The sequence below is a fragment of the Lissotriton vulgaris genome, chromosome 9 (genome assembly GCF_964263255.1).
Source record: "Lissotriton vulgaris chromosome 9, aLisVul1.2, whole genome shotgun sequence".
Taxonomy (NCBI): domain Eukaryota; kingdom Metazoa; phylum Chordata; class Amphibia; order Caudata; family Salamandridae; genus Lissotriton; species Lissotriton vulgaris.
The window spans coordinates 1,160,785,814-1,160,798,034 of NC_141697.1; the positions used below are offsets into that span (position 1 = coordinate 1,160,785,814).

Here is a 12,221-nt window from a genome sequence, read left to right on the forward strand (position 1 = left end):
GACCAAGGCAAGAAATCTCGGAGTTATACTGGACACCAAACTCACCTTCATGCACCACGTCAACGCGGTAGTATCCTCCTCATTCTATACCTTGAGAATGATAAAAAAACTCCTACCTTATCTTCCCATGAATATGACAAAAACGCTGATGAGCGCACTGACTATTGTAATGGTCTGCTAGTCAATGCTCAAGAAGGTGTTCTAAAGAAATTACAACTGGTGCAAAATGCGGCGGCCAGATTGATTACGGGATGTCCTAAGTATGCCTCTATTTCTGGGACACTCCGAGAGCTTCACTGGCTGCCTGTAAAGAAGAGAACTAAGTTCAAGGCCCTCTGTATTGCCTATAAAGCAATTCATGGTCAAGGTCCAGCGTATTTGAAAGATTCCTTCTGTCCTTACAATCCTGCCAGATCCCTAAAGATCCTCAACCGCTGGACTCATGCAGGTTCCCAGGACTAAGAAAGTCTCCTGGGGAGACAGATCCTTCATAGTTACCACTTCTAAACTATGGAACAGTCTTCCACATTACATCAAAGCCTCCACATCTCTTCTCTCTTTCCGCAAGCAGATAAAATCCTGGCTGTTCACGCAATAACTCCTCATGGACCAGTTCTCTCACTCAGCGCCGAGACACCCACGGGTAATTGAGCGCTTAATAAATCGCCTAAAATAAATAAAATAAATAAATCTGTACAATGGGGGTGAGGCAGGAGGTTCCGAAGAGAGAAATTGCAGTTAAGACATTTAAAATTACCTGCGCGCTCTGTAGAAAGTAATTTGCATCCTCATGAGGTAGGGGGACGAAGTGCGAGCAACTGCTCAGGAGATAGCACTATTCTATCGAGGGTCCGTTGGTCAGGGTTCGTGGCCCCTGGTCCCGTTCGGGCGCAGACGGGTTTGCCTTTGGCGCGCCAGTGGTGCGCCCGCTGCGCACTTCCGCTGCGCGGGTTGCCAGTCTTCTGCTTCAAGTAGAGGACAGGCTCTAGGTCACGCGACCGTCGGAGCTCCGCTTCTACTCGAAAGCCAATAGCGCGAAGTAGTGAAGGCTGCTTCCGCCCCAAACCACCTCCACAACAATCAAGCCAGAAGCTTGCGGTGGACCGGGGTGAGTCTAAATTAATATAAGAGCTGCCAATGAATTCAGTGCAATAGTTTTTAAAAACGAAGTTTCAGGTGCAGTTTCTACAAGTTAAAAGGTCAGGTGAGAGCGCGCATCCGCTGCGCGGGTTGCCAGTCATCTGCTTCAAGTAGAGGTCGGGCTCTAGGTCACGTGACCGTCGGAGCTCCGCCTCTACTCGAGAGCCAATAGTGCGAAGTAGTGAGGGCTGCTTACGCCCCAAACACCCTCCACAACTATCAAGTCAGAAGCTTGCGGTGGACCGGTGTGAGTCTAAATTAATATAAGAGCTGTCAATGAATCTTGGACATTCAATACTACGAATCAACTGTGTCCTAATGATAAATTCCAGTCACTATGTTCAAAAACACACATAGTGGTTAGTCACCCACTTTCACTGTGTGGTTTTGTATGCCATTGCGTACACAGTTCCTCATATTCCCACAAGCACACTTTTGAAGTGCGATGCCCGCGCACCTAGCTGTGATCTTCACTTAATGAACAACGCATGAAATGTAAATATATATATTGTCATTTAAAATTGCAATACATTTAAATCGTAATGGTGCCACAACTGCCATATTACTTTTATGTTCAATAAATCGTAACACAGTTTAACACTGGTATTCTCGGTTATTAGTTTGCGGAATCGCACCAAAATGTTAAGATTAATATAGTTGAATGAATGAATACACCAAGGCCAGTAACTTTTAAGAAGCACAGATTAATGTCCACCCACCAACTGTAAATATTACTAAGTAAGATCATTGGGGCTCTGGTCCTAGCGCCTGTGACGAGTTTAGCGAACATCTGCATTATACATCTCTTTAAAGGTTTAACCACTTGGGCGCGGCTGGGATTCTGCGCCTGTGCGGCACATTCTGATCGCGGGTGCAGTCATGAGGGCCGGGAGCCGTCATCAGCACACGAGCACTGTGTGCCATGACGCCTCCCGGCCGTCATCAGCACGGAAGGGGTTAAACCACACTAATCACAACGAATGAGAAACACTACAATGGTTCTTTCTAAACTGTATAGATTTAGAGCCGCCCGCACGCACCGACGCCCTAACGTTTATCACTGCATCACTGCATTACACTAGGGATATGTGTGATGACCCCTTTTTGTCTTGTGTGCTGCTGGCTGCAGCATACGCCGCACCGCAATACAAAAAATAGGTAATGTGACAGCATCTGTGGCAGTCGCATCACAATTCCTACTGTGAGACTGTCACCATGTAGGCGGGAGGTCCCAAATAGGAAACGATGGCCGTAATCAAGCTCTAAATCAGGTCTAATACTGTATAGCCCTCAATGAGTGTGCCTGTCTGCGTACAACCCATTCCGGTAACCTGCAGAGAGATACATCCATGCTACAATAGAGGCTGGCAGGAGCCAAGATGTGGGCGATTAAAAGGATAAGGACATTGACAACATATAGCAGGCATGAATTCTCAAAGAGCAAGTGTCTTTTCTCTGCCAGTAACTGAAGACTAATGGGTGAATGTGAAGCGCTTACAACAAGCAGCCTCCAATGAACGTTAAACACTCAACTTAAACATATTTAAAATGTCAATGGAATTAAGAGAATCCACCCACTGAAAGGTTTTCCAGGGGTCTAGTATATCAGCCTTGCCAGTGTTCCGTCACGTATATGTGTATGACAGAAAGGCACACTAAGTCTTTCATAAAAAAATACAAAAATTTAAAGCACAGTAAAGCCAGTAGGTCTGTCTTTAATAAGATAGACTCATGCACACAAAATGTCTGCATGCCCGGTTTTACATGCATTACCATTTGGAGGCCAGATCTATTGGCTTGTTTTTGCTGGTTTCTAAAATCGGTAACATTCCTCTTATTCAGAACCATATTTTCCTAGCACCATTCGTCTTTGGAAGCCCCACCACTCTAAACAGATTGACAGTATTCAACACTGTACACTTCTCAACCATGCGCATGGCAAGCACCAGTTACGAACCACAAACTATCATAGGCCTAAAGTCTCCCTTCAAATTCAAATCTTGCCTAGTGCATTGCACGGAATACAGAGCAGATGATTAACACATACTAACATAGGCATGGCTAGACTTTATGGATAAAGGAGACAACATAGCTAGAGGTGCCTCCATGAATCGTGAAGAAGTAGGTTTCATGACAACTATGGGCCTCACAACTGGCTTGCACACAGCAAATATGTCAACTGCATGCTAACATACTACAGCAAGATCATTGCCTCAGCAGTTGCTACCATGGCATCTCTTATGTTAAAATTACAGCTTGGAAACTTAGTCAATAATGATTTGTGCAGTACCTCAATAAAAACGAAGAGGATTCAGAATCCAGAAAATGTCTGGGGGTCCTCGAAATGTTTGCAAAATCCTAAAATCCTTATTTTGTACCAGGGGGAGCCCCATCCCTGTGACTTGGATATAGAGGGAGCAGTTTCCAGTCCTATCACGGAAATTAACAACCCTGAGTTCACCGAGGGTGAGGTCTGTGCTGCTATTCTTAACCTCCCTTCTGGTAAAGCGCCAGGGTTAGACAAATTGCCGGGTGATCTCCTGAAGCATGAACCCAGGGTTTGGGCCCCATATTTAACGGTTATTTACAATGCAATTTGGGGTGGCATGGCGGTCCCTAGTACTTGGCTGGGAGCAGAGATAGTCCCTATATTCAAGAAGGGTTCACCTCTGCTCCCAGCCAACTACAGGCCAATTAGCCTTATTGATGTACCCCAAAAGCTTTTTTCGAGGTTGATCCTAGATCGCTTGTTGGTATGGATTAAGGAGCATTCCATCCTAAGTCCATTACAGGCAGGGTTTAGAGAGAATGTTTCCACCACGGATCAGATCTTTCGATTAACCCTGCTCTTCTGGAAGACAGTGAAGATAGAGGGTGGCTCACTTTACACAGTTTTTGTGGATCTCCGCGCGGCCTTCGATCTTGTGCCGCGCGGCAAACTGTGGACTGTGCTCAAGGATCTGGGCATATCGCCCCTGCTATTAAATATGAAAATCCGACTCCATACCGAGAACTTTGCGCAGGTGAGGTGTAGGAAAGATGGTGCTTTGTCAGGCAGATTCCCTGTTGGCAGGGGGGTAAGGCAAGGGGGCGTTTTGGTGCCCACCCTGTTTTGCCTCTATGTCAACGGGGTAATCTCACACCTGGATGCGGTAGTAGATAGTGATGCTCCAAAACTCGCTGGTCGTCGGATCTCTGCGATTATGTTCGCCGACGATACCTTACTGCTCTCAAAGACACCCATGGGCAGCCAGCAAGTTTTGGATGGATTTGTATCTTTCTGTAGGGACCGTGGGTTGGAAATAAACACCTCGAAAACGAAATTTATGATTTTTAACCACCCGGTAGTAACACGCCCAAACCCCTTGATAGCCGGAGTTCGCTTGGAAAGGGTTCATACCTTTGTCTATCTGGGGCTTACGCTGAATGAATCCATGACCTGGGGCCAGCATCAATTAAAATCGCAACTAAAGCAGACTCAGATAGCGGGGGTATTCTCAAACTCCTGACCAAATCCCAGGTTAAGCCATTTGGCCCACCACTGGAAATTTATAAACTTCGGGCCCGGGGGGCAGCAACTTATGGAGGTGAACTTTGGGGACACAAGGGCTGCTCTGCGATCTCAGTTGCGGAGAACAAGTTTTTAAGACATCTGGCTGCGTTGCCCCCGAGTACACCACTAATGCCCTTAAGGCTTGATTTGGGCCTTAGACCCATCAATGAGGAGCTGGGCCTTAAGCCATTAACTTTGTGGCGGAGACTCTGGGTTACTCCGGAGCTCAGGAATTACAGGCAGGAGTTAGCCGACGTACTGAGGTTCGCGAATGTGGGCAAACTTTCCTGGCTCAAGTATGTGAGAGAGGGACTAGAGAAACTAGGCCTTGCATCAATGTGGTCCGATCCGGAGCATGCGTGCAGTGGAATTTCGCGTAACCAGTTGGTTAATTTGTATCGTGAAAGTAAATTGGCCCGCCTCATGTCAAACTCCCACTCTGGCACCCTTACTGGCATGTTTTTAATGACTAAGGATTTTTATCAATTCGAACATGTCTTAGACGATGTTAGCCCTATTGTTGCAAGGAAGCTGTACCTCCAATGGCGGCATGGCTCATTACCCATCAGAACCTTTACATGTAATTGGTATCCTTCTTTCCCCAAGAGCTGTCCAGGTTGCACCTTAGACTTGGAAAATGAAGTGCATGTTTTGTTCTTCTGTCCCGCTTATTCAAAATCGAGAAGGAGGTGGATTATTCCGCTATGCAAAAATCTGGGGATAAGGCACTGCTTCCAAGCATATAGAATTCTAAAAACGGACCTCTCTCCTGTAATGGTCTTTGCTGTATCTAAATTCTTATCAGCAATGTGGAATATAAGAAGGACCTTGGTGAATAATGTATGTACTTGTTCAATCAAGTTACTCTTGCAGAGCTGGACTGATGCTCGATTACAAAATCCGGAGGGGGAATAACATAATTTATTTAGCTGCATTTGTTATGTCATTCGCCTACGATATGTGTTTTAACTCTATTTTTAAATCTTACTGCGGTTTATTGCTTACTTTTCCTGTTTTAATGATGTATGCTTTTATGACATTCTTGTTGAAATAAAGATTTGTGATGATGATGATGATAAAGAAAAATGACAGGCTAGCCATCACAGCAGCCAAAACAGCATTTTTCTGGACACATCATACAAACTGGCTGGATTCCTAGTCCAATACATTCAATCTTTTTGCCAAATTAGCGCCCAGTCCTTCAACTAACAGATTTAACAAATTCCTCACATACTTTACTGAAAAGGTTTTATCCATCAGAACCAACTGCACACTTATAAACCCTCATCAGGACCACAAACACCTAGACCAACAAATACCCGGAGCCAATGAACCCCCTTAAGTTCAACTCATCTCATTCTGATCAATAAGATTTTCAATCCTGCCTACTATCACCCACATCTATTACTGATGAATATTATCAAACTAAAAACTTTCCTCTCTTTGTTGCAACCACTGAGCTCCGTCTATGATGGTACAGGAGCGTCCATTCCTCCGCATGCAAACACATGTTCATTAGTTATCTTCACCCTGCAATCTGTGCTGCTCAAACTCCATGCCTGGATGAATGATAAATTACTGACAGCCAACTCCAAAAGACTAGGCTTATGTGTGTATCCTTAAAACAAACAGTTTTGAGTCAGCACTTGGTGGACTGAAAGTTGACAACTTCTCATCAAGATTCAAAATGACACACACAGAGCACTAATTATTTTCCAGAGCAACCACATGCAGCTGGAAATCACTGCCAGTGGACTTAAAGACCAAAACTTCTTTGCTGACTTTGTTGAAATCTGAAAATTAACCTCTTCAGTATAAACCAAGCAAACTAGCTCTCTTTCTCTCAATACCATCAATACAATCTTTCTTACTGTTCTCTGCTAAGCATTGCTGTATTTGTTACTAAAATCTATTATTCTTTGCTAAAGCGTTATTGCAGAAATGTAAAACATCCATATACTATTTAGTACTTAAGTGCTACATCAAAATGTAAAACAGGACATGGACACGCTGGGGCAGACCCCGTTTAAAGACCAAAGCCATTTCATAAATACTGGGGCACAAGCCCTATTATCTGGCGGACCCCAAAAGATGGAGCCTGGAAAATAGACTCATGGACAAAGACACTAACACTATGAGGCAGACACTGCATCAGAGCGAACAGGCGTACTACAGAAGCACTCTTTCTGTTGAAGTACGCATCTTCTGCTGAACCAAAAGCAGTACTCAGATCAAGCAACATCCTCGACAGAGTCACCATCCCTCTCCCTCTATTGTACTCCCCTAAAGTTCTTTGTTAGATTGAACAAAAAGAATCAGGACAGCTGTGCTGTCAAGCCACACCTAATGACTGCATCACTCTCGTTCTATCCCCTCTTTTGTGACTGCTAGTCATGTTAAAGAACATAAACTATCAAGGTTCATGATGTAATCACCTTCAAAGACCGCCCCCTCCTAAGACTTCTCAGAAACTGCAGGGCAGCACATCAAGGCAAAGATGGACAGTGTGCCATTCAAGGAAGTCTTCCTCAATTACATGTTAAATCAAATTCACAGCGGCTACTAAGGGCCGTAACATCAAACTGAACAATATTGTGAGAATGCCCTTTGAGCACATTGGACTGGATGCCCCACTCGTGAAGCCTAGGTCATCAGTCACTATCAAAAAATGCGCTCAATGCTACAAAATGGACATAAGGTGAAACCCAGGTGCTACATGGAACATCCTAATGCAACAGAATCCTATATGCACATATTCCACAGTCTATTTTAAACGCACATAAATATCATTCTCACTAACATTAGCTGACAGGTATATCATGCCGATACGTATGAATAAATTAGTCACCGCTTCCAGTGTATTCCCCTTTTTTGTATACATGGACAAGAATTTAAAAAAGGCACAAACAAGAGAAAATACAAGCAAAGCATCCGTTAAATGTCTTCAAAGACAGCAAAACGCTTAGAGTTTTCAGCATCTATCCTCGTCATACTAGCCCAGATCTTATGCAGCATCTTCTCCTGTATTGGCCCCATATACATGCACCCACCAGTCAGCATTCAGTCATGCCACTGCACTGTCCTTGTAGAAGCACTGCACTACATCCACAATGATTACCTGTATGCAAGGACCGCAAATGTCCGATCTCTCTGTATCAAATTGCGCACCATGCTGACCTCCTGCGGGCGGAAAAGCTGGAGCGGCAATGTCTGCCCAGGGATGAGCATCACCATGACGTGAGGGAGCACCGGAATCGTTTGGCAGCTGTCTTCATCATGCACGGTCCTGCCATGGAACTCCTCCATGTCAGATCCTAAATACTGAGGAAAAAATAGTCACACTTTAAAAAACGGAATTACTAAACAGCTAATGAAGACTTTTAGAAATCAGTGCTGCGAGCAACAATACTGAAATTAATTTACGGCGACAGCACTGAGGTACTATACGAACTCACAGACCTTACAGGTAAGCAAACAGAATAGTGACACTGTCCTACTCCAGATGGAGTTATATGCCCAGCTAGACTCCAGATGTAATGGGTGCAATGGGGAAAGACATATGTTTTAGGCTTTCCTTTTTGCTAGGAAAGAAATGAAGGATCTGATTTTTTTTTTTTGATAATTAAAATCAGGGGGGAGATTGACTCATAGTTTGTTAATCAGAAGGCTCGTTAGTAAGGTTTCCAAACAAAAAATCTAAAAAATAACAGAAGTGGGGAAACAAAATCTAAACACATGCCTACCAAGGTAAATGAAAATGCATTTTTTAACTTTTCTTTAAATTATACTCTTGTTCCTTTAATCAATCAATCAGAGAATTTACAAAGCGCGCTACACACCCGCAAAGGGTCTCAAGGCGCTGGGGGGGTGGGGGGGGGGGGGGGGGGGCTGCAGCTAGTGGTCGAAGAGCCAGGTCTTGAGTAGTCTCCTGAAGGTCTGTGGGTCTTCTGTCTGACGTAGGAGGAGGGGGAGGCTGTTCCATGTCTTGGCAGCGTTGTGGGAGAAGGACCAGCCCCCGGAAGTGGCTCTGTGGATGCGTGGGACGGCGGGCAGTGAGAGGTCAGCGGAGCGGAGTTTCCTGTTGGGTACGTAGAATGATAGTCGGTTGTTGAGGTATTCTGGGCCGGTACTGTGGAGTGCTTTGGGGGCGTGGGTCAGGAGTTTGAAGGTGATTCTTCTGTCGACGGGGAGCCAGTGCAAGGTCTCTCAGGTGGGGGTGATGTGGTCTCGGCGGGGGACGTCGAGGATCAGGCGCGCAGAGGCGTTCTGGATTCTTTGAAGTCTGCTGATGAGCTTGGACGGGGCTCCGGAGTAGAGGGCGTTGCTGTAGTCGAGTCTGCTGCTAATGAGGGCGTGGGTGACGGTTTTTCGTGTGTCTGTAGAGATCCACCTGTAGATCTTGCAGAGCATGCGGAGGGTGTAGAAGCAGGTTGAGGAGACTGTGTTGATTTGGTTGGACATGGTGAGCTTCAAGTCGAGGATGAACTCCCAGGTGGCGTGCGTGGCTGGTTGGAGTGGGGGCGGTGCCCAGAGATGTGGGCCACCAGGAGTCGTCCCAGGCTGAGGGGTTGGACCCGAGGATGAGGATCTCCATTTTCAGCCGGCTCTCTTCCATCCATCTTCCATCCAGTCGGGGACGGCCTTCATACCACAGTGGAGGTTGGCTTTGGCGGTGAGGGGGTCCTTGGTGAGGGAGAGGATCAGCTGGGTGTCGTCGGCGTAGGAGATTATGTTGAGGTCGTGAAGTATGGCGATGCGAGTGGTGCCATGTAGATGTTGAAAAGTGTCGGGCTGAGGGATGATCCTTGCGGGACGCCGCAGATGGCCTTGGTGACTCAAGAGTGGAACGGGGGGAGGCGGACTCTTTGGGATCTGTCGGAGAGGAAGGAGGTGATCCAGTCCAGGGCCTTGTCGCGGATCCCTGTGTCGTGGAGGCGTGTGCGTAGTGTGTGATGGCAGACAGTGTTGAAGGCAGACAGTGTTGAAGGCGGCGGAGAGGTCCAGGAGTATGAGGGCTGCTGTCTCGCTGTTGTCGAGTAGGATTCTGATGTCGTCTGTGGCGGCAATGAGGGCAGTCTCGGTACTGTGGTTCTTGCGGAAACCGGACTGTGAGGGATCGAGGATGCTGTTGTCTTCCAGGTATCGGGTTAGTTGGGTGTTGACGATCTTTTAGATGACCTTCGCCGGGAACGGAAGCAGGGAGATGGGCCGGAAGTTCTTGAGGTCGCTCAGGTCCGGCTTGGGTTTCTTCAGTAGGGCGTTGATCTCGGCGTGTTTCCAGCTCTCAGGGAAAGTCGCGGTCTTGAAGAGAGGTTGATGATGTTACACAGGTGGGGTGTGATGGAGCTGTCGGCCTTGTTGACGACGCAGTGAGGAAGGGGGTCGGAAGGGGCGCCCGAGTGTATGGTGCTCATGGTTTTTACGGTGCCCTCGGTGGTCACGCTGGACCATGTGGTGAGGCGTTCGTGGTCGGTGGGGATCGGTGGGGATCGGTGGGTCTGGCGTGGTGGGGCTGGCGGGGTTCGTCCGAGGATTGAAGCTGGCGTGGATGTCGGTGATCTTGCGGTGGAAGAAGGCAGCGAGGGAGTCGCACAGGGCTTGTGACGGCGGGATGTCGTTGGTGCATGAGCTGGGGTTTGAGAGTTCCTTCACGTTGTTGAAGAGCTCCTTGCTGTTGTGTGCGTTGTTGTCGAGGCGGTCTTTGAAGGAGGCCTTCTTGGTGGTCCTGAGGAGGTGGTGGTGACTGCGGATGGCGTCTTTGAGGGCTGCGCGGCTGTTGGGCGATTTCTCGATGTGCCAGGTGTTTTCCAGTCTCCAACAGGTGCGCTTGGAGGCTAGGAGCTCCGGGGTGAACCAGCTGGCTCACTGGCTGGTGTCTCTGTGGGTGTGTTGTCTCATAGGGGCTAAGGTGTTGGCGCAATCTTCCATCCAGAGTCTGAGAGTGCGGGCCCCCTCCTCGGGGTCGGTGGGGTTGGCTGGTGGGTTGAGTGCAAGGTGTGTTTGTAGTAGTTCCTTGGTGACTTTGCCCCAGCGACGTCTTGGGTTCTGTAGGGTGCAGTGATGTGAGATGGGTTTCTGGAAGGTGAAGTGGAAGCAGTGGTGGTCAGTCCAGGTGAGTTCGGAAGCATGGCTGAAGGCAACGTGGGGGCTGGAGGAAAAGATGGCATCGAGCGTGTGGCCGGCGATGTGGGTAGGTGTTGTGACGATCTGTGTCAGTCCGAGGGTGGCGAGGTTGTCGATCAGGGTGGAGGAGTTGCTGTTGTTGTTGTCGTCCAGGTGGTAGTTCAGGTCGCCAAGGTGGATGTAGTCGGTGGAGGTCAGTGCGTGCGTGCTGATGAAGTCGGCGATGGAGTTGCAGAATTGGGGACGGGGTCCTGGTGTTCTGTAGACGAGGGTGCCTCTTAGGGTGGTCTTGGGGTCCGTATGGATCTGGAAGTGCATGTGTTCGGCGGTGTTGAGGGTGTCGACGGGGTTTGTAGAGACCTTGAAGGTGTTCTTGTGGATGATGGCGATTCCTCCTCCAACTCGGTTGGTACGGTCTCTGCGGGTGATCTTGTATACGTCGGGGATGGCCACTGCGATGTCTGGGGCGGAGGCTTCGTTCATCCAGGTCTCGGTCAGGAAGGCTATGTCTGGTGATGTGGCGTCGAGCAGGTCCCAGAGCTCGACGGCGTGTTTGCGTGCGGAGCGGGTGTTGAGCAGGATGCATCTGAGTTGGTTGGGTTCCGTCGTTGCAGGCGTCCCGGCGTCTTTGATGCAGGAGAAGCTGCAGTTCCGGCAGGTGAAGGGGCCATGGGTGCACTTGGGGGTGGCCTTGTGGCAGTTGAGCATCCGTCCGTGGTTGAGTGCATTGAGGGTGTTGGCATCGTACCGGATGCGGGCTTCCTGGATGCCGCGTGGTTCAGGAGTCGTGGCGCTGAGCTCGGTCCAGGCGCAGAGGGCTTGCCTTAGGCCCGCCTTCGGCACGCAAGTGGAGTGCCCTCTGCGCGGCCTTGCTGCGGCCGCCATAAATGGAGGCGTGGGGAGGGAGGCTCAGCTGGGAGGCGGGAGGGGCTGAGAGGACGGCAAATCAGCAGCAGGGGGGCGGTGCTGCAGGGCAGGCAGCGGAGGGAAAATCAGGCGGAGTGCGGGGAGAAGGACGGAAGGGGGCTGGGGCCACGGGCGCCGCTGGCAATCGGGCAGCAAGAGAATCAGGAGCAGGGGGTAGGTAGGTCAGGAGGCAGAGAACAGGCGGCGGAGCTGCAGCGGGTGGGGAGCGACCTACCGGAGGGTCAAGGGTCGGTTTAAAAACTTTTCACAGCCAAGACCATTCCAAGTTTATGATACAATGGTATGAAAGAACCTGTTAACTCCACCAGGCCCTTTATACAGAGTATAGTGACACAACCGAAGGGAAATGTTACCACAAGGTTAGGACATGGAACCCTCACCCACTATGGTGGCACTCTTCATAATAGTGCTCCATCCTACAGCTTGGGTCAAAGAGCATCCTAGGATGGGCTAAATCTATTAAGGGAGCACGAATTGT

General features: G+C 48.6%; 1 protein-coding gene across 2 annotated transcripts in view; it reads right to left on the reverse strand.

Annotated features, from left to right (window-relative positions):
* Positions 1-12,221, reverse strand: part of CRBN (cereblon) — a 166,453-nt gene that overhangs the window by 121,120 nt on the left and 33,112 nt on the right. For both annotated transcript variants that reach the window (XM_086939204.1, XM_086939203.1), the window contains exon 3: positions 7,812-8,014. In XM_086939204.1, coding sequence (XP_086795330.1) covers positions 7,812-8,014 — 203 coding nt within the window. The remainder of the gene's footprint in view (positions 1-7,811; positions 8,015-12,221) is intronic.